Below are 23,656 nucleotides of genomic sequence, written 5' to 3'. Positions count from 1 at the left end.
AAGTGTTCTTTTCTTTTCATAGGTATTTTCAGGGTTTTTATAATTAGCATATGTTTTTTGATAAAGATTTTGGTTAGCAATGGGATTATTTTAGATAGTGAAATCAGAAGGATATTTTTTTTTTTTTTCATGGATTTATTTCTTAATATTTTTTTTCATTCCTGTGCTGGTATTGATTTTGTTTTCCTGAGAGTGGTGAGGAAGAAGAATTAGGAAGGGATAAAGATATGATCTAACCATGACAAAGGAAGTAGTTGGTCAGTATCTAAATGAAACTAAAGCATTTGTGTTCTGAACTAACTTAGGAATATTTTCTAGGAAGAAGCATTTGTTTTCACCTTCAGAAATATATTAAATACTTTGAGTTACTCTGAGTTTGACAAAAACTCTAGTTTGACAACTAGTATTTGCCAGGAGTGGGTAATGAATTTATGAACATACTCCAATAGAAAATCCGTGACTGGCAGGGAGATGGAATAGTTGACCTATTCTCAACTTGAAATTATCTGACCTTGTGATATGTGAATACAAAAGCAAAGGAAATGAGATGCCTGAGCTCTTACATGACAACTGAAAAGTAGACATTCACCATGAATGTTAGATGTGTGCCCTTTTCATGATGACATTTGTTTATAATGAAACTGAATGAGGAGAACATTATGACACAGCTCCTTTGTTCTATCCAGCAACATGGGGTTGTAAGGATTGCTGAAACCACAGGGAGAGAGCCATGGATTCAGAATATTAAAGCACACTAGTATCACTTGTGATGCCAATAAAGGTGTCTACTGCCAACTCAGGAACCAAAGGGTGTGAAAATTCTGTAAAGAACCAAGAAGATTTATCTAGTGAAGACTACTGAAAGAAGATGATGTCCATTTCCCGAGTCCTAATAAATTTAGGTTGACAGGCTATCTGAAAAGATAGCCTTAGGGAAAAGCTTGCATTCAGGGCATGAGGTTAACTGAGGAAAAGACAAGTCTAAAACTGAGGCATATGACTTCATGGTACAAAATTTGATTTTACAGAGAACCATTCTGACAGAGAATCAGGAGCTAGAGGGCTGGTGATATAAGAAGATTTTTGCAGGCTCTTTTGTGACCAAATATCCACATGATTATACAAACTTGGATTGGAATTTAAAACACATAGCTTGGGAGAAGTATTTGCCATGCCTATAGGGAAACACTAAAAAATAAAGTGGCAAATAGATGCAGATATAACAAAAGTCCAAGACGACAATGGCAAGGTTCGTTAAATCACGGTGCATCTGGATAATTCCAGGTGATTTCACTAGCATCACTTGCATTGGTATGGCAGGGAGGCAAGAGTAGGACTTCCATCACTTGACAAGATTCAGTGCAATTTGCCAATTTTCTCATCATTACCTTCCTTTGCTTGTGTTAATTGACATTATTTTCCTTTTTAAGAGGCTTGTTCTATTATGTGCTTGGGACAATGCACAGTCCTTGAGTGGAAGGAATTTACTCCAGGGAAAAGAGACTGAAGAGGGACAGTGAGCAAAGCTGAGAGGAATGTGTGGCTGGATAACTGTTTTAGTTTTTAAATACTTAATACTATTACTACAGTTGTTAAAGTTATTATAGGAAGTTCAAATAATTGAGTCTCTGAAGGATTTAAATAGGGAAGGGAAGGGAAGGGAAGGGAAGGGAAGGGAAGGGAAGGGAAGGGAAGGGAAGGGAAGGGAAGGGAAGGGAAGGGAAAGAACTTGATTAATCTGAGAAAGAGCAAGTGTATGAATAGTGAGTAGGTTACAGCTGAAGAGATACTAAATGGGATCTGCATAACAAGGAGAGCTAGGAGAAGTAAGAGCCAAATGCAGATGTATAGAAAAGAAACAAACATAGAGACCCTAGGATATGGATATATTTTAAGGAAAGAAATGGAAATTATGTCACAAACAAATGGTACTGTTAGAAGAACATGTGCATTTAATGTGTAAAATAAAATGTTCTTTAAGGATATCTACATAGCACATATGTGAAATTCAGCAAACTTTTGAACCATAGGTTATTTCATGGTAGAAGCCACTTAATTATGTTTTTTTATGAAATTAAAAATGGTTAAGGCTAGATTCTGAGAAGCTTAATAACATTTAAATATTGCCTTATTCCTATGCCCCATACTGAGAGAAGCTGTACTAGCACAAATAATATTGGTATTATTTTTGCTTACGTTGTGAGATGAGTATTTGTCAAGCTGATTGGAGAAGGCAAAACCTGCCCGCTTTTAAGTGGGTTTAAAAGCTTTTGGGCCCTGCAATAAATATAATTTTAAAAATTGATCTATTTTAATTATCTACAACTTTGTGTAGTGGTCTTTAAAATCTTTATGACAAAAGAATCAAAGATAGTATGAAATGGATCTTTTTTCTGTAGTCTATGCTCGATGTTATCTAGTATATTTAGTCACTTGCAGTCTCCTGATAATACTAACATCGTGATATTTGGTCAGACAAGTTGCTTTCCTGGTGTATTACTTCTATTTTAAGTTTATAAAAGACAGTTCACAACATACTTATGGCTTCCAATATTGTTTTCTAGGAAAAAAAAATGTTGCTGCCTGTAGAAAGGGAGGAAACTATAGTAAAAATTCCAGATCAGCCCCTCTAACAGGAATATTTGCAAGAAAACTAAGTTATATTTTACATGTTCTTCAAGCAAGAAATTACTTTTATTTGTATTTCTTAATTAGTGCTTCCCAGACAAATCTGTGTAGTTGGAGCACTTTAAGTCCTATAGAGGAGGATAATCTTCCCTGGAGGATTATGTTTTAATGGTTTTTTTCCACAGAAAAACTAAACCTAAATTATATTTAATAGTCTGATACAGAGCCACATTCAGCTTGGAGTTGCAAAGGGTATAGTAAGGGGGGTTCATTGGAGCTTCATTGCATCTGGAGACAGCTGATTCAGTCGATAAGTTGCATTTATTGGGACAATATTGGCAGACACTTTTAATAGATATGTATTTGTGTCAATTACTAAGACTCACTAGTTTGGTCATTTTCTATAAGAGTAGAATAATAAATACACAAGACAATTGTTAGATGACCTGAATGATAATGCATGCATTCTTACATTTCTTGTGCCTGAAACAAAATGTCAGACAAAGAAAATTATTTTATACATTAAATAGCCTCTCCTTAGTTGTGTTTCAAGAAAATTAGCCCACATGAGCTTTTCTTACTAAATTTTATTTCACATGCAATTGTCATTTCATCTGCAACTCTTGTAGTTTATACTTCACTTATTAGCTTAATCAGATACTTTTTCAAAGGGGCAACATCACAGTAGTGATTCAATTCTTTTAAACACAATTAAAAACAAGAGAATTGTAAAGCCATTTAACAATGGGATTTGGATCTGAAGTATGCAGACAGACTTCACAAACTGGGGTTTTGGTAGGTTTTAGATAATTGCAGGAAGTGTTTGAAACCAGCTAATCTTAAAATATCTTAATTTCTAAAGACACCAAAAATCGTAGTATCCTAGACATACCTACTCTGCACAGAAAATTTACTAAGCAGCAGTGCTCTCAGAAGTATCCTTGTTGGGATATGAGAGCTGAGCACACAAGCTCCATCGAGAGATGCCTCACTTCTGGTTAACTCTCCTGGAAAGCCATTTGTGGTCCTATCATGACCAGCCTTTATCACTCTGAGAAATGCCATGTCAGTGACAATATGTTGGCATCACCAAGTGCTAACTACTTGTGGGAGGAAAACCTGCCAGTGCATTTGTTGAAATTAGGCCCCTCTTTACACCAGAAAAAGGCAAGTTACATGGAGTCAGAAGGAGAGCAGGGAATCTGGTGCCTATACCCCTGTCATTTGGGCACTCTGTGCTGGCAGGGGCAGAGCTGGATTTCCACTCTCTGCTTTTCGTGTTACTTCATTTATTACTGTGTTGCTTGTTTCTGGGGTTACACACTTCTGCCAGATAGCCCTTTTTCTGACTAAATGCCACATCTTCTGGGCAACTGATTATATACCACTGGATATTCTGAAATACTGAAAGATATATAACTGATCAGTCATCCATACTAACCTACTATGATGAGCTGTATTACCTATATAATTACTAATAGATCAATTTTGCTCTGTTTTTCATGTGCTTCATATTCAGTAGGTCACCAAGTTCTGGAAATCAGAGAAATACAATAACTCAATTACTGAGACCTTTCATCATCAGCATAGATTCTAATGTACAGTATAGACCTCTTATCCTCCAGTGAAGCTCTTTCTGCACTAGTGATGTAGAGCTTCTTTATCTGTTCTAGTATCCAGAAGATTCTGGACTTTTTCTTTCCTTTCAATACTTTTCTGTGTTTAAAATTTCCTTTTGCTATTCTAAAGAAACTATATGCCAAATCCCACTGGAAACAGTCTGATTACTCCTCTCATGTAGTAGCTAGGCAACTGGCAACAAGATCTTTTACACAGATATAAGCATTTGTCCTTTTTTTTCTGATGTTCTGGGAAATGTAAAAGGAACTAGTGTGCAGCAGGGATTTAGCAGTAAAGAGAGCAGACAAGTAATCTTCCTTTTGAATTACAGCCAAATTTAGTTTATAAACGGTACGTATACACAAATTCAAGAGGGGAGTGTAACTTCTGAAGAGAAACACAAAGAGCCATGAGTCCCAGGTGGTCCCCCTTTACTCGCATTCACAAAATGAGATGGAACTATTGATAGATTATAGAAATCAATAGATGTTAGAAATATATAAGCAAACTTTGTACATGAAGGTCATCAATACTTTAGAACAATGTAACTGATGTTAGTTTTCACAGTATATTTTTATGTTTTTTTCAGCTTGGCTTTCTGGAACCTTTCATGCTTCATTTCTGTTAGAAAGGTGTTATGGATCTTCCTGCAAGAGCAGCATCAAAGAAAACAACCTTTCAGTATGCACAGCATTCAGATTAAAAGTATTCAGCCATACCAGCTGAAAACACCATGTGATTTTGCTGTTAAGTTTTCAAATAAGTAACTTCCTATGTTTGTTGTCTCACAGGTACAGGAATGGCTGTGCTTAAACTGCCAGACCCAAAGGGCGATGTCGGGACAACTTGGGGATATGGGCAAGGTGCCACTTCCGAAAACAGGCCCTTCACAACCAGTATCCAAACCACCTGCTGCTCCTCAGAAACAGCCTGTGCCTGCTGTCTCACATTCCCCACAGAAGACTTCCACACCGCCTACTCCAGCTGCAGCAAAACTGAAAGAAGAACCAGGAGTTCAGAAGGAAGTTCCAAAACTTCAACAGGGAAGACTGGAAAAAACATTGTCAGCTGATAAAATCCAGCAAGGAATTCAAAAAGAAGATGCAAAACTTAAGCAGGGAAACCTTGTCAAGACACCCTCAGCTGATAAAATCCAACGTGTTTCTCAGAAAGAAGACCCACGATTCCAGCAAACAAAACTGACAAAGACCCCCTCAGCTGATAAAATTTTGCATGGAGTTCAGAAGGAGGATGCAAAATTTCAAGAGGCAAAGCTGGCAAAAACTTCCTCAGCTGATAAAATTTTGCACGGAGTTCAGAAGGAAGACATAAAACTTCAAGAAGCAAAATTGGCAAAGATACCCTCAGCTGACAAAATTTTGCATGGAATTCAGAAGGAAGACCCAAAACTCCAACAGATGAAAATGGCAAAAGCACTATCAGCTGACAAAATCCAAGCTGCATCTCAGAAGGAAGATGCACAACTTCAGGAAGTCAAATTGTCAAAGGCAGTTTCAATTGATAAAATCCAACATGGAATTCAGAAAGAAGATCCAAAATTTCAACATGAGAAAATCATGAAAGCTTCATCAGTGGAGAAAATCCAACAGGAAGCTCAAAAAGAAGAATCAAAACTTCAGCAAGGGAAACTATCAAAGACACTTTCAGCAGATAAAATTCCTGCAACAACAAGTTCAGATCAAAAGAAACCCCTAAGCACATTGGAGGAAGATAAAAAAACTGTGCTCCCACAAAAGAGCACACCACATCCAGAGGACAAAAAAGAACAAATTACATCTGAGACTAAAGACCATGTTGCTGAACAGAAAGCAGAAATTGAAGCACCTCATAAGGGACTGCAGGCTAAGAAGCAAGAGGATGTTAAGAAAGAGGGTTTGACAACTGGGATTTCACAAATGGTTTTGAAAGCTGAAAAAGCTCAGGAAGAAGAAATTCCTGTTCAAACAGCACCTTTGCCAAGAACTGACCATGTGGAAGCAGTGAGAGAAAAAATAGTAAGTATCTTTTTCCTTCACACCCCCCTTTTGCCTTGTTACAATTTAGAATCTGATCCTGACAGACCCTCTCCTTTGTGTCTTCCTGCTCTTTAATGTTATTCTCTGTATGTGGTGATTCTAAATGATAAAATCAATGACTCCCATTGAGTGCAAGTTTCACCAGTTAGTCCTGTGCTCTACATGCAACTTTTCAATACTTCTTGCATGATTTTCTGTCTCAACCAGTTAAGCATTTGCAACTAAGGCAAAGTTCCTCTTTAATCAATCCAGTACTTCTGATTAATTTACCTACTTCCGTAGACTCACAGGACTTTGGAGTTTTAATTGTTGAAATTGGAGTGTTTTCTAGTCGTTAGTCCCAAAAGGTAATAATATAATATAACAAACATTTGAGGAATACTTTGTGATGCTTGAACATGTCATGTTAAAGTAGGCAAACATTGCATCTTTTTGCTGTTTATTTGCTCGTCTCACATGGACAGGTATTTTTAGGTAAGGTTCTTGCTGGGCTCTCACATCTGATGAATGGGTGAGTTTATGACAGCATGTACTAGAGGGCTGCATTTCTTAAATGCCTTTGCCGGATGTGAAGTCACCATTAAGTCATTTTGTCAGCTGAATTGAGTAATATACACAATTTGTTGAGAAATTAAAAAATACGTTTCTTTGTATCAGCACCACAAATTAGGTGTTGATTATTATGTTATGAAAGTGGGAGTAGGTTCAGGAAAAGTTTTTAATATTTGCCAAAATCATGTTTTCAAATAATCCCAGTCAAAAAGGTCAAGGGTTTTTTAATTTTTTTTTCTTTGTGATAACTAAGATATTTGGACAGAAAAATATTCTGATTTAGAAATTGTGCTGTGGAAATTGCTACAATTTTTGTAAACCAAGTTTTCTGTCTGAAATATGTCTCCTATCACATGTTGTGCTTCCTCCTCTTGATGGTATCAAGAGGTATTTTGTCTTCTGATTGTACCAACGGAATCTCTGAATTATGCTCAGAGTACCATAGCCACAACTCATCCCTTCTGGAACAAGAAGGTGATCTCAGAAAATCCTGAATCAATTTGATTATCTTGTGTCAAACATAAGGCACTATTTCAGGACTTTTCAAGAAGAGTAAGTTTAATTTTGTTACCAAAATCTCACTTCTGGTGATTTTTTTTTTTTTTTATTTATATCAGAAGACCTAAGAAGTAAACTTAGAATTTTTGTTGTTAAAAATTCAGATGTTTACGTTTTTTTTCTGTTGAAAAGCATTTGCAAGTGAAAATTTTCATCACACACTGGTCTCAGTCCTGTCTGGTCATTTTTATGATCTATAGTGAGGTGAAAGCATATTATACTCTGGACAAATCTAAGATACATATATTAGAATTCCATCTCTAATCGAGACAGATTTTTAAGTGTAGATTAATTAGTGATTCCTAACGTGACACACACACATATATTTCACTCTTATTTCACTTATATTTTACTTCCTCTCACTGCTTTCTAAGTGAAAGCAGGACTTCTTGAGTTAATATCATAAATAAGGGTTATCTTACTTTTCCTCTTGTTATCAGACTTTTAAGCACACTTAGTTTTTCAAGCAGAATTTTCATGAATAAAAAAGGAAAACCCATAGATATCTACTTGTAAGTAGATATTTTTAAAATTAGAACACTCTGAAATACAAAACAGAATTGAGTGACTGAAAAAAGCATAGTTATTTTTACACAAAAAGACTGTTTGCCCCCATTCCCCCCCCCCCCTTTTTTTTTTTTTCTCCTTGGAAAAATCCCTTGAGGCAGCTCAAATGGTTCAGAATTAATGATGAAGCTGGTGCCTCACCTAGCTTGCACTTCATAAAAATAACTGATTTTTACAAATTTTTGTTTATAGAACTATTTTAATATTCTGTTTTCTGTACATCAAACATTATTAGATACACTTCTTCCCAAGACAGCATGTGACAGAAGTGGAAGAAGAGATAACAATTTAGTTATCACACATTGATTCCAGTTCAGTGAGTAAAGGCTAATATCTAGATATTGAAGGATGTATTTTACATGTATTTAATGACAGAATAATATGAAGAATTGCAGATAGGTGTACTTTTAGATAGAGATGGAGAAGGGAGAACCTAATACTTTCTGCACTTGACAAACTACTGGTGCCATTTTATGTCCAAATCTGTGCAAATGGCAATTACTAACTCTTGTAGGAGTCCAAGGAGATAAGTAAATAACACTATCCTCATTTTCACTAAAAAAAATGAAAGACAGCAACATCCCAACAAGTCCCTAAAGACATGGAGAGGCTGAAGCTCTGATCCAGTACAATGTAGAGTGATCCTTGGAAAATCACAGATATCAATTGTATTTAGAGATCTGACAAACTCCAAAACAAAGTTGACTTAAATATTGAAACATTTTAAAATATTTGGATCTCATACTATGTTTTATGGTGGTTTAAAGTCATTCTTTTTTCCAAAACATTAATTTTTCCATAATATTTTAAACTCTAGTTTCTTCAAAAATATTTTAGAGAATAGACTGACTTTGCTCATGATTTACAGGTCCTTTTCCTGAGAAACCATTTTGTAATATTGACTATTCACATATGCAATAGCAGTTAGCTGTTCTAAAAAGTATGCCTAGAAATATAGGATGGTTATGACATACAATTTGTCAGTATAAAAGAATAATCTTGGAACTCACAGATTAACTTATAAGTACTTCAGCATATCTACATGAGGGCACTACCATGGTGTAAATTCCATGAGGAACGATCGTGTCCTTAGGTTGATAACCAGGCAGAAATCAGTATATTATAAATTGACATCGTTATTCTAAACACATGCCATTAATGACAAAACACAAACCAGGGAGCCCGAATAAGAAGGAAGAGGCTTATCTGTAAGCACTTTTTCTCAACACAAATAAAATGTTTAATTTTTATTATATAAAATTCAAAACCAGATTAAACAGTTTAGTCAACTAAAGTCTTTTTTTCACTCTCTAAAACTTTTTTTTTTTATAAAGTAGGTATCTTTATGTCTTCTATAAACAGAATGACCTTTTAAAAATCATGAGTTCCTTTGCAAAATAAGATTTATGTTCTGCGCAACAGAATGTAATCTTTTAAAACAGACGACTTCTTTTTTTTAATCACATTTTTCTTTTAATAGAGTTCTGATTGAATTTGTTAACCAGTGGGACTTCTTAAAGCACTATGTTTAGTATTTTCAAATAAGAATTTTAAAAGTGAGGAAGTGTAAGAGTAAATAATACTTCTAAAACAAAAATTTCTAATGGAAGATAGTTGTATGATGTGTTGACATGGACACCTTAGAAATGCCACTAGAATAGGGTAAATGCATCCTACATTATATAATTTTTTACATTAGTTAAGAGGTTGCATTTACTCTTTTTACAGTCTTATCCAGCCTCTTATGTCTCCTTCTTCCTCATGTCTCAAGAAGATCCTCCCATCAATGTCTGTATTAGAGTTAAATTTGTCCAGTATTAAAAACTCAGAGTAGGCAAACTTTCAGAAAAAATACCATTCAACTACTCAGAAAGGCCCAGTAATTCAATATGTACCAAAGCACTTCCTACTTTACAAAAAAAAAAAAAAAAAAGGTGGGATTTTTTTTTCTTATTGATTAGAATACATTTTCCATTCTCCAAGAGCTGTTGAATGTATATATATAATCCTTAGCAGCATTGTTTCTGCAATATTTTGTTATTCATCTAAAAATCTTTTGTTTGTGGTACATTTACAAGTTTAACAGTGATGCTGTCTGTGTATATGATGGTCAAACTTGTAGAAAAGAAATTACCAGTCATTTAAGAATAGATGTAGCTAATGACAATATCCTAGTTCTCAGGCTGTAGGAAACAAGGGAAAAAACAGGTTGCCCAGGGAAGTCATGAATACCCCATCCCTGGAAGTATTCAAGGCCAGGCTGGATGAGGCTTTGAGCAACCTGGTCTAGTGGAAGGTGTCCCTGCCCATGGCAGAGGGTTGGAACCAGATGATCTCTAAGGTCCTTTCCAGACCAAACCATTCTATGATTCTATGAAAAATCACAAAGAATGGCTATTATTTGTTGCAAGTTACATGTGTATGATCTCGAAACACGATGTTGCAGGATAATTTCTGCATGACATGTCATGGGACAAACATGGGGCATACAGAAAAAAATGATAGAAAAAATATTCATATTGTGGTAGCCTTAAAAAGAAAGTTGGGTTTTCTTGTCACAGACATAAGTCCCTCCTTATTGTAGATCTTATTCTTCTCCTTACTGAGCAAATAGCAGTCTTTCCCATATTCAGTTTCCTGTTACTCATAGCAGCCATGTTATAGAATGCACTGAGGTTCAAAACAGGGCGGGCAATAGCAATGTTCATTCCTATCTCCTCTGGTTGGGTCATTGTTTTGGTCACTACACATTGGACTCACCGATAGTGGCACCATCACAAATTACAAGGAGAGTTGTCCCATGACCAGTTGTTGTCTGCCTATTTCTGAGATAAACTTTTTAGTTGACACCTTCTGTCTCTGATTTACAAGACACTGTATCACTTCATCTCCCTGTGGAGAGCCGAGATCTGACAGATTCGCTTTCACTAGTTGGACACATGAAATCCTAGGGGACCTCCTGAGCTTGAGCAGCATTTGGATTTTCTAGTAGCTCGTCTAAATTGATCACAGTGAGTTTGGATGGGTATGTCTTTATAAGTGTAAACATATTGGAAATAAAATAAAAAATAAAAATCAAGTGTCACAGCTGAAATTTTAGTGAGGGACGTGATATTTGTACATGGAAAAATCCTTTGGTTTTAATAAAATGTCTGTTTTTAAAAAACATAGCCCAATAAATTCCCATTAAACCCTTTCTTCTTTAATGAAGGGAAATATAAATGTAAATATAACATACAAACCCCCAAATTTTTAACTATGCTTCATTGCTGACTTTTGATGAAGAGTATATATAATTCTGTCATTAATGGCTGGAGAATATCCAAGAGTACATTTTTCAGAATAGTAACGTAAACGCTGAAGTGTTTAAGTGATGATGACTTCTCAATGTGGTTTGGAGTTCTATAGGCTTCTCCATGTTTATGTATTTATCACATCCTTATCATTAGACTTGTCCTTAGAAATATTTGAGGTTGCATTTGATTTTTAATTGCAATGGATTTTGCTCTGATATCAGATACTTGGGTTTATAATATTGGATAATACTGGTAAAAACAGATGTAGTTTATATTCAGGTACTATTTGATTTTAAAAACCATATAGTAAATCACTCCTGTGAAATGGAGATTACTTAATAAAATATGAATTAGCAGATTACTGTAATATTAATATGAAAATTAGTGTTTTAATGTAGGATTATGTGCACAGTGATATATCTATAGGCAAGAAAAAATACTCTAAATGTAAATTACATACTTAAAAAAAAAATCTACTTTTTAAAAATAAAACTGAGAATAACAAATATTTAGTTTATGCTATTTTTACATTATAACTTTAGTGGAAATAAACATTTGAAAACACTTAACATTGATAGCAACTTAACGTAAGTGTAAATATACCTTTAAATTATAATTAACCATTGTCAGAATTTTCTTAATATATTTATTTCACAGTATTTTTTTAAACTCAGCATGTTACCAAGAGAGTTGATAAATTAAAGCTTTAAGTAAATGGTTTCCTGTACTTCAGAAATCATTGACTTTGATTAGCAAAGTTGATAAATACTACCTACTTGTATTATTAAGGACCATAACAAATATGGAGATCACATCATATTATTAACATCAGGTGACTTTGGTATGCTTGTTCTCAAACTGCAAGTGGAGGTGGGGTCATTTTTTTCAGCAAAGATGATGGCTAAGATGACCTGTCATTTGGAGAGTGAGCTGTTTTGTTAGCCAAAAGGTGAGATACTTCACTAAGTACAGACCATTTCACAGTTGAGAGAAGGAGGAGGGAAACTCTGATGTGGAAATACTAGCTGTAGGATATTCTTGGTATTTTTGTTATCTAAAGAAGGAGACAGAGGCACTTGTAATTCAAGAACGCTGTAGAAGGATCTGGAAGCTAAGAGAAGAACTAAGGTTGTTTAATTAGGAATGAAAAACAGACCTGTTGGAGTGGGTCCAGAGGAGGGCCCCAAAGATGATCAGAGGGCTGGAGCACCTCCCCTATGAGGACAGGCTGAGAGAGCTGGGGTTGTTCAGCCTGGAGAAGAGAAGGCTCCAGGGAGACCTTATAGCATCCTTCCAGTACTTAAAGGGGGTTACAGGAGAGATGGGGAGGGACTCCTTATCAGGGAGTGTAGTGATAGGACAAGGGGTAATGGGTATAAGCTGAAAGAGGGCAGATTTAGATTAGGTATTAGGAAGAAATTTTTCATTGTGAGGGTGGTGAAGCACTGGAACAGGTTGCCCAGGGAAGCTGTGGATGCCCCATCCCTGGAGGTGTTCAAGGCCAGGCTGGATGAGGCTTTGAGCAACCTGGTCTAGTGGGAGGTGTCCCTGTCCATGGCAGGGGGTTGGACCTCGATGATCTTTAAGGTCCCTTCCAACCCAAACCATTCTATGCTTCTGTGATTCTATGAAAAAGAAAACATTGGTTGTGGTAGTCAGGCAGGTTATGTCTGCTTTGTTTGCTGCCTTATTTCCTTTGATTAATAGCTGACCATCATGCTTTCCTCCCTGCAGTTTCACTTCCCTACGAGCAGCTTACCTCTGTATTACAAATTTACTGAGAAACTTCTTTTTTATGAGGTACTTAGAAAATGTTTGTGCAATGCTGAACTGCATATACAGGGACATTCCTAATTACATTAAATCATGCTTCAATACTCCATGCATTCTGTTGTATGTTGCAATGTGTAACACTTAAATCAACAAAATGAAACTGTAGGTCCAAAATTCAAGAATATGGACATATTACTAGACAAGTGTAGAAGATTAAATGGACAAAGAAAGGAGCAGACCCCAGAAATCCTGCAGGATGAGGCTTGGCAAGCTATATTACTTTGTATCTAGAACTAGTTAGACAGTTTTGAAAACAAGTAATTAAAGGATTCATTTAAATTTACCCCCAACTTGTCCCATGCATATGTGAATAAATGACAGATTATTACCTGATCTAGTGGAAGGTGTCCCTGCCTACCGCAGGGAGGTTGGTACTAGATGATCTTTAGGTTCCCTTCCAACCCAAACTATTCTATGATTCTATGATAGGATTCTATGAATGTCATTAGTAAGTGTTCTGAAAACAGCTAACTACAGTATTTGTTTATATTGGAAAATAGATAATCTTACAACTAATAAAATCTGTTGCTAGTGTGGATGGCCATGCAAAGCACATTTAGATTCAATGCAAAAACTCAAAATTTGAGGATTTTTTTGTATTATTTTAATAGCTTTGAGTAACAAAATTACTGTTCAGTCTTCTATGGTTTAATGTAATTCTTGGCATCATATTTTTTCATCTGAGACATTAACTCATCTTTTAGAAAAAAAACCACACATGTATTTAATTGCCTGGAGACATTAAGAATTTATATATAAATATATAGACACGCGTATGTATTTATTTTTTTAGGAAAAGGAGGATGACAAATCAGACACATCAAGCTCTCAGCAACAGAAAAGTCCACAAGGTCTGAGTGACACCGGGTATTCTTCTGATGGGATATCAAGTTCACTTGGTGAAATTCCAAGTCATATCCCCAGTGATGAAAAGGATTTACTCAGAGAATCTAGTAAAAAAGACATTATTCTACAAGAAAGTCCACCAAGCCCCTCAGATCTAGCTAAATTGGAAAGTACTGTACTGTCTATTTTGGAAGCTCAGGCAAGTACACTTTCTGATGAGAAATCTGCAAAAAGCAAAGAGCTTTCTGAAACATACGGTGAACAGACAAAGGATCAACATAAAACAAAGCCTTTGCCAGTCACTCCAGAATCTTACAGTTCAGATGAGGAAGACTTAGAAGCTATTAAAGAAGGTGAAAGAACCATTGTAGAAGATCTCAAAGGAACTACTTCCTCCCGGGCAGACTACAAGGAAGATGAGGAAAGAGATGACATATCTCCAAGAAGACAACGCTATGATTCTGTGGAAGACAGCAGTGAGAGTGAAAACTCTCCTGTCCCAAGGAGAAAAAGAAGAGCAAGTGTTGGTTCTTCAAGCAGTGATGAGTACAAACGAGATGACAGTCAGGGATCAGGTGATGAGGAAGACTTCATTAGAAAACAGATTGTAGAGATGAGTGCTGATGAAGATGCCTCAGGTTCTGAAGATGACGAATTCATAAGAAATCAACTCAAAGAGATCAGTGTAACTGAAAGCCAAAAGAAAGATGAAGTGAAAAGCAAAGCCAAAGGACCAGCTGCAAAACATAGAAGAATGGCACGGAAAAGTAGTGCAGGCTATGATGATGATGCAGGAAGACGACATTCATGGCATGATGATGATGAAGAGACATTCGATGAAAGCCCAGAGCCAAAATACAGGGAAACTAAAAGTCAAGACGGTGAAGAACTTGCAGTATCTGGAGGAGGAGGCCTTCGGCGTTTCAAGACAATAGAATTAAATAGTACAATAACAAACAGATATTCTGAAGCATCTGAACAACAGAAAGGTATTCTATATTTTGATGAAGAGCCTGAGCTAGAGATGGAGAGTCTTACAGATTCACCAGAAGATAGATCTAGAGGAGAAGGGTCCTCTAGTTTACATGCTTCTAGTTTCACACCAGGCACTTCTCCTACTTCAGTGTCATCACTTGATGAAGATAGTGACAGCAGTCCTAGTCACAAAAAACTGGGAGGAGAGAGCAAACAACAGCGCAAAGCCAGGCATCGGACACATGGTCCCCTTCTTCCAACTATTGAAGATTCTTCAGAAGAAGAAGAACTACGGGAAGAAGAAGAACTGCTAAAAGAACAAGAGAAACAGCGTGAATTAGAACAGCAACAAAGAAAAAGTTCAAGCAAGAAGTCTAAAAAGGACAAGGATGAACTAAGAGCTCAGAGAAGAAGGGAACGTCCGAAAACTCCACCAAGTAATCTTTCTCCCATTGAAGATGCATCTCCAACAGAAGAATTACGACAGGCAGCAGAAATGGAAGAGCTGCACAGATCTTCCTGTTCTGAATATTCACCTAGTATTGAATCGGATCCTGAAGGGTTTGAAATCAGCCCAGAAAAAATAATAGAAGTACAAAAAGTTTACAAATTGCCTACTGCCGTTTGTCTATACTCACCAACAGATGAACAACCGATTGGACTCCCAAAAGAAGAAGGTGGTCAAAAGACATTGAAAAGTGCTGAAGAGGTATATGAGGAGATGATGCATAAGACCCATAAGTCCAAGCCATTTCAAATTGTAAATGAAAAGGATGAAGTATTTGAAAAAGAATCTTTATATGGTGGAATGCTAATAGAGGATTATATTTATGAATCTTTAGTAGAGGATCCTTACAGTGGAACTATTGATACTAGTCTTGTAATGAGACAAGATGAGAGCAGTGAATATATACAACAGAGAGGAAAAGATAAAAAAATAAGAGCTTCAGAACAGGTCTATGAAGAACCACAGAAAAGTACTGATCTCCAGAAAGATTACTATAGCGTTGAGACTATGCATTCTAGTGTACCTCAAGAAGATATTGTTTCTAGTTCTTACATTATCCCAGAAAGTCATGAAATAGTTGTATTAGACAGCACAGTAACTTCCACCACTGAGGAAAAGCAGTTGTTAGATGCAGAAGCTGCTTATGAAGAACTCATGAAAAGACAGAGAATGCAGCTAACCCCTGGGTCCAGTCCAACACAATCAACTTCAGGTTTCGTTCCCACATCTGATACAAAGGTATCTAGTGCTGGAGAAATAGTGGAAAGTACATCTTTAACATCAAGCACCACTTCAGCAATCTCAGATGTATCACCTGTCAGTAGCACAGCACTTTCTATTCCAGATGTTAAAATAACGCAGCATTTTACAGCAGAGGAAATTGAAGATGAATACTTAACAGATTATGCCAGAGAAATTCAAGAAATAATTTCTCATGAAACATCAATGTTGACATACTCTGAGACATCGGAAGGTGCTGCATCAGTTTTACCTTCTGATACAGCTTCCTTAACATCGTCTACATCTTCCATTTGTACCACAGATAGTTCATCACCTGTAGATAGTGCAACCACAGGTTATGTAGATACAGCAGATGCTGTAAGTAAACTAGCAGATTTTGAAAGTGTCAGGATAATTCCCCAAATTCCCTTAACGTCTACAAAAGAGTACTCTGAAGTGAGCATGCCTTATGAATCTATTGCTGGAGCCACTAAAAAGCCATCTATAGCATCAGTTATGGAAAGTGTGGATCAAGCTGCAGTTTGTTTGCCTGAAACTGCACCTTCAGTAGTGTCATCTACAGTTATAAAACCCAAGGAATATGCAAGTGTTACTATTACCTTTGATGCCTCCAAAACAGAAAAGGAAGCAGCTAGAAAAATGAAAAGTACAGTAGAGGCTGGCATTGTCAAAATTCATCACGAAGATTCACACAAAGAATTGGTTGGTGATATGACAAGGATTAATTTGATTAGAGCTACATCTGAGCAACCACCTGTATGTATAGCATCAGTACCAGTTGCAGAGCCTGCATCAGAAACATCTTCTGTTCCTATTCCCAGTGTTGTAAGTAAGACCAGCATGGTCTCTGTGCCTTCCTCAACTCCTGCTGTAACATCCAAAGTATTCTCGCTTTTTAGAAGCTCTTCTTTGGATTCTCCTGCACAACCTTCTCCACCCCCGCCTCCTCCTCCTCCACCACCTCCTCCACCACCATTACCTCCACCTATTTTACCCAAGCCAGCCATTTATCCCAAAAAGAAGTCACAGATTAAGACTCCAGCAGCAGCAGCTCCCACAGTGGTACCTGCAGTGACAAGTGTTCCAACACTAGAGTCCACAGCTGTGTTAAAGAATCACGTGGTACCTGTCACAAAAACACACACCCCAACACCACCTCCTGTACCACCCAAACCATCCTCCATTCCAGCAGGGCTTGTTTTCAGTCACAGGCCCGCTGAAGTAACTAAACCTCCAATTGCTCCTAAACCAGCAGTTCCTCCGCTCCCAATACCTGTTCATAAGCCAGCAGAAACACAACCCAAACCAACAGGTTTGTCATTGACTTCAAGTATGACTCTGAATTTGGTCTCTGCAGCTGAATACAAAATAACATCTCCCACTTCCCCTTTGTCTCCACACTCTAACAAGTCTTCACCGAGGTTGGCAAAACCCTCACAGGAAACCTATGTTGTCATTACGTTGCCATCTGAACCTGGAACTCCCACAGAAGCTATAACTAGTCAGGCTGTTACCAGCTGGCCTTTAGAAGCACCTTCTAAAGAACAGATTGCCCAGCCTATGCAACCAATTTTTACTCCATCCATGAGAACTACAGAAATTCAAAGTCTGGCAGATCAGAGTATGTATATTTCAGGTGCTTTGCAAAGTATTCCCATCACAACACAATCAACTTTTGAGAAAATACCTAGTTCAAAATCAGAAGTAGTAACAACAGAGGTAACCAAGACCACAGTGTCTGTGGTTAAGTGCCCAGTGCCTGGTTTTGGTTTAGGTAGTGTCGCTATTACTATACCTCCAGAGCCACTACATATAGTAGATCAACCCAGGTATAGAGAGAATGGAAGATTCCATCCTTTGGGTGATGTTATAGATCTTCGCACTTTAACTAAGATGGATATCGAAATGAGAGACAGCTGCATGGATCTGTCCGCTGTTTCCATGGATGTGAGAAGGCAAATGCCAACAAGTGATACATGTGGGCGGCCAGTAAGTACTGTCCAGCCAGCTATAATAAATCTTAGCACTGCATGTGTTGCGGATCCTTCTCTGTCTGTAGTCACCGAGACAGTAACTGTGGTGACCTGCACCGCCACTGTAAGCTACACTGCCAGTACAGACAGCCTCGTGGATCTGGGACACGCGATGACAACGCCGCTTCAGCTCACAACATCAAAGCATTTTGAGCCTGCATACAGAGTAACAGGCAGCCAGGCATTCTCTGCAGGTAGAGATGAAGTGCCAATAAATTTATCCCTAGGTACTTCAGCACATGCAGTGACATGGGCTACTACAAAGCCTGTTACTGTACCACCTGTTAGTGTGACAAATGGTTGGACTGATCTCTCCACTTCTCAGGAGCCGATGGAGAGTGGAGCAGTTGACCTTAGCACTACAAAATCTCACAGAACAGTAGTAACAATGGATGAAACTACTTCGGGTATCGTAACAACAGTGATAGAAGATGATGAAAAGCCTGTGGATCTGACTGCAGGGAGAAGAGCTGTCTGCTGTGATATGGTTTATAAATTGCCATTTGGAAGGAGCTGTACAGCACAGCAGCCGCCAGCTACACTTCCTGAAGATCGCTTTGGTTATAGAGATGACCACTATCAGTATGATCGCTCAGGGTCATATGGCTACCGAGGAATGGGAGGTATGAAACCTTCTATGTCTGACACAAATTTATCTGAAGCTGGACTGTTTGCATACAAAAGCAAGAACAGCTTTGATTATCGAGTTGGGGCAACTGATGCAGCAGTAGATCTTACTTCTGGAAGAGTTACTACAGGTCAGTATGGCACAGCAGCAGATCTGTCTTTGAAATATAATTTTGATGTTCCTCACCTCATTTCAGGATGATTTTTTTATTATTATTTTTCCCCTTCTTCTGTTGTTTTGTTTTCTTTTGGACAGTGTGACAAATTATTCTGGATTACGTATGGTTTTCATTTCTTCATTTTACACGTGTTTTGCACAGACGTGCCTGCATGTGCCTGCATGTTCAGAAATGCTATTTCCTTCACATCTGAAGTAGATCATTAACATGAAGATTTGCATGCAGTTTTCCCTTCCCATTTAATTCATCAAGATGGGATGACTTTCAGAATCCACAAAGCAGCATTCTTTTGTGGGACTGGACTGTAACTTTGCCCTGTAATTTCAGGTGAGGTTATGGATTACTCAAGCAAGACAACTGGTCCTTATCCAGAGACTCGGCAGGTGATTTCTGGTATCGGGCTCAGTACACCACAGTATTCCCAAGCAAGAATGGTGTCATCTCTGAGTTCCCAGTTTGGCGTTGGAAGTGTTCTAAGATCATCCAATGGTGTTGTTTATTCTTCAGTTGCGACTCCAATCCCATCCACATTTCCCATCACTACACAACCTGGTTCTATTTTCAGTACCACTGTCAGAGATTTACCTACTCTCCAAACGATTGACTCTGTGCCCTCTTTATCAACTTTGCAACAGAATCAACCACTCCCAAGATCATACAGTTTCTTGACAACAGTGGCAGCTGAAAAAGACAGTGCAATTACTGCCATTGATATGGAGACAGGGTTACCACCTCTTACTATAGAAACTATTACCACTGAGCCAACCAACTTGATACCTGCTTTAACTACAGCATCTGAAGTTTATACAGATGTAATTGAAGATGAGGTTGCCCTTCTCATTGCCCCTGAAGAAGGCAAACAGCAGCAGCTTGATTTGGAGCGTGAACTTCTTGAGCTTGAGAAAATTAAGCAGCAGCGCTTTGCAGAAGAGCTGGAATGGGAACGTCAGGAAATTCAAAGATTTAGGGAGCAAGAAAAGTTTATGGTGCAAAAAAAGCTTGAGGAGTTGCAATCCATGAAACATCATCTCTTATTTCAGCAAGAGGAGGAACGACAGGCTCAGTTTATGATGAGGCAAGAGACATTAGCCCAGCAGCAGTTGCAGCTTGAACAGTTCCAACAACTTCAACAACAGCTTCACCAACAGTTAGAGGAGCAAAAAATTCGTCAAATATATCAGTATGGTTATGACCCTTCAGGAACTGGCTCTCCACAAACTACCACGGATCAAACACTTTTGGAAGGACAGTATGCAACCACTGAAAATGGCCAGTTTTGGCCTACTGATGATGCAACCACTACGGCTTCAGGAGTGCTGGGTATTGAAATTCCGCAAAGCCAAACATGGTATACAGTTCAGTCTGATGGCATTACCCAATACGTACCTAGGACTGGTATCCTAAGCTCTGTTTCAGAAATGTCTCTTAAGGATATTGATGTTAGAGAGGAGAAGCAATTGAAAAAGAGAAGTTCTATGCCAAAATTACGCGGGCCGTATGAGGAGCTTGAGGAGACCCTGGAAGAAGAGCCACGGTGCTTCAAAAAGATAGTGGACAGTGGAGTGCAAACTGATGATGAAGATGGAGCAGACAGAGGTTACACAAACAGGAGACGGAGAGCTAAGAAGAGTGTTGATACGAGTGTTCAGACAGATGATGAAGATCAAGATGAATGGGATCTTTCTAGCAGATCTAGAAGGAAGCCTACAGTGAGAGTACCACTGAGGCAGACAAAGCTAAACAATTCTCCAAAGTATCTAGTATTGCAGTTCAGACAGTGGCAGAGATTTCAGTACAAACAGAACCTGTAGGAACAATAAGAACACCTTCAATCAGGGCCCGATTGGATGCTAAGGTTGAAATCATAAAGCACATTTCAGCTCCAGAAAAGACATATAAAGGAGAAAGTTTGGGATGTCAAACAGAGACAGAGTCAGATAGTCAAGGTCCCCAGTATCTGTCAGCTTCATCTCCTCAGAAAGATAAAAAACGCCCAACACCATTAGAGATAGGATACTCATCTCACCTTTGTCCAGACTCCACATTACAGGTAGTCCCTTCCCCTCCCAAATCTCCCAAAGTGCTCTATTCACCCATTTCACCTGTGTCACCAAGCAAAGTTATAGAGTCAGCATTTGTACCCTATGAAAAACCCATCACTGACGACATCAGCCCTCAGAAGATGCTGCATGCTGACATTGCCAAGGTTCCTCCATCAAGCCCAAAGGCGGCAAAGATGATGCAACGCTCTATGTCTGATCCTAAACCCCTGAGTCCCACAGCAGAAGACAGTTCCAGAGCTCAGTTTCAGTACACTGAGGGTTTCATGGTAAGAAGTATTTGCTTTCTTTTTTCTTTTTTCTTTTTTCTTTTTTTTTAATATACAGTTCTACAGCTATCAGTACAGCATGAGGGCTGACATAGTCATTTGGAATACCTGTGTATTTAGTGTTTTTTCACAACTCGCTGAAAAGTCCCAAGGAATGTCTGCTGTCTAAAGAAATGGTTATTTGCTTCATTGCTTTGCCTAGAAATAGAGGAATCCATATTACAGTCGTGCTAAGATGCATAAAAAAACCACGACAAATTCTTGTTCAGAATTTGGAAGGCACCTTATAATTTACATGGCAGTTAATTGCCAATAAAGTGGTTACTGATAATTCTTCAGAAAATGAAAAACATTTTCTTTTTAGTCATACAACACTCAGCTCTTGTGGCACAGTCTCTAGTGCATCTACCTTGAAATTACTGCATGTGCCTTCTGAGAGGCAGCTAGCACCTGTTTTATAATTACCTTAGCTAGCTGTCCTTTTTGACCCTCATGAGGTTTCTTGGCCACTTGTGATTCTCTGGGTAGCCTTGTGTCCCAACGTGTACATCTTTTATTTCTCCCAGACCAAAAAATCTCATATCACAAATCCATTTTTTGTGTTTGTTTTGGATAAGGAGGATTATCAAGAAGTTACACAGGTGTTGAGGGCTGTTTCTTATGGGGTTGGAGAAGGCAATCTGGAGTAAGGCTGACATAATCAGGATTTAAATTTGTCATTTCTGCAGTATTCCTTTTCCTTGAGCAGGAATATTTCTGATTTGAGAATCCATTTTATTTATGAATAAGAGGAAGAAGTCCTGGATAAAAAAGTTACCTTTATAATTTAACATGTTCTTTGTTGTCCTTTTGTCCAAGTACATTCCCTTCTGTCAGCTGCAGGGTCAGTATCTCATTTGTGAGAGCTCTGGAAGAATTGCCTTTTGAGTCCTTCAGCAATTTTTACCTTTTATGTTCAGTTATCTCTGAATACATGAGTGATTAGTACAGGCTGGATAGAATAAAGAAGGTTTGTTCTCTATGTTTGATAATTGGTGGTTGCTTTCAAATGCAGAATTATCTGGTTATACCCTCCAAGGCTCCCACTGTAAGCAGTTTTTGCAGCTTCATATATTTGTGTGGATATTAAATGCTTTATATGCTGCTACTGCTTGGAAAACAGTACTTGGAAGTTTTAAGGGAAAGCTATCGTCGTGACGTTGGCAATCCATATCAACATCAGTCCCTAGTGCAGGATTAGCACAGTGGGGGAAACTGTAGCACGAGCACTAAAGTTTCAGGTAGAGGGTTTGGAACAGCATCTTGAAGAACGTTGCTCATGAGTTAGGAAGTGTTGGGTTCCACTAGGTATTGGAGAGTAGGTATAACATTGTAAAGTAACTGTCAGTGTAGTGAAACTATTCATGAGGACAAATTGTTCAGTTCACTTATTTCATACATACATATATATTTGATATGAATTGTATACATTGTATGATGGATGAAAAATTCTACCAAAAGCTGATTGTTTAAAGGCCTTTACAGTAGAGTTTTAGCACGTACAGTGTTCATTAATGAGGCATGGACACAGAGGGCTTGTACATCATTGTTTATTTTTTACTTACGTGTTTATTACTATATTGCCTTAAGCCCAAACAGTAATGAGCTATATCATTCTTATTAGTATGAAGCCATCAAGCAGCAAATAGCCCATGTCTCAAAGTACTTACAGTCTAAATAAATGAGGTTGACATTTTTATAGAACATGGGGTGCAAGCAGACAAGTGCAAGGAAAGTAAAATCTTCCATGGATGTAAAGTGGGCTGCACTACCTCTGTCATGAGGCATATGGTGAGAAAGCTGCTCTGCAAACCTCCCATGACCATCACAGGTGCTTTCAGCTCTGATATTAAGCATTAAGTCTGTTATACCCTCTCTTGCTGATAGAGTTTTATTAATTACGTATCTGAGGTTCAGCTAGCTTAGGCTGGGATCAAGTACATGAAATTTAAATGAGGAAAAGAGATATACGACCAAAAAAAGAGCATTTAGAATGAAACTTACTTAAAGTAATGTAATGACTGGAAATACGGGCATAAATTCCCTTTGCAGTTGCGATATCGTTTGCAGTTCTCAGTTACTCAGTGCAGTTATGTTGGGAAGGAGGGATCTCCAGTTCCTCCTGACTGCAGAGCTCCTAGTTATAAGAAGGGAAGTGTAGAAAGTACGAGTTATGTCATTCAAAACAATTAAGTTCAGTGAAGAAAAACTTGTGGAACAGCTCACTCTGGAAAGGAGAATTTACTGGAGCTGAACATAGAAGAATAAAATGGAAGTGAAAGATTGATC

The 23,656-nt window shown here is 37.9% G+C and overlaps 1 protein-coding gene across 1 annotated transcript; it reads left to right on the top strand.

Moving 5' to 3' along the window:
- Positions 1–5,039: 5,039 nt before the first annotated feature.
- On the top strand, positions 5,040–21,335 carry LOC104462800 (protein piccolo-like; the record flags this gene model as incomplete). The annotated part of the gene is given in 4 exon segments (XM_010074906.1): positions 5,040–6,263; positions 13,884–18,951; positions 19,327–20,700; positions 20,703–21,335. Coding segments are annotated over 4 exon segments (8,299 nt in total), but the record flags the coding sequence as incomplete, so codon positions are not given.
- Positions 21,336–23,656: the final 2,321 nt, after the last annotated feature.

The sequence above is a fragment of the Pterocles gutturalis genome, unplaced genomic scaffold (genome assembly GCF_000699245.1).
Source record: "Pterocles gutturalis isolate BGI_N339 unplaced genomic scaffold, ASM69924v1 scaffold34391, whole genome shotgun sequence".
Taxonomy (NCBI): Eukaryota; Metazoa; Chordata; class Aves; order Pterocliformes; family Pteroclidae; genus Pterocles; species Pterocles gutturalis.
The sequence above is the reverse complement of the archived record's forward strand: the minus strand, read 5'-3'. Positions and strand labels throughout refer to the sequence as shown.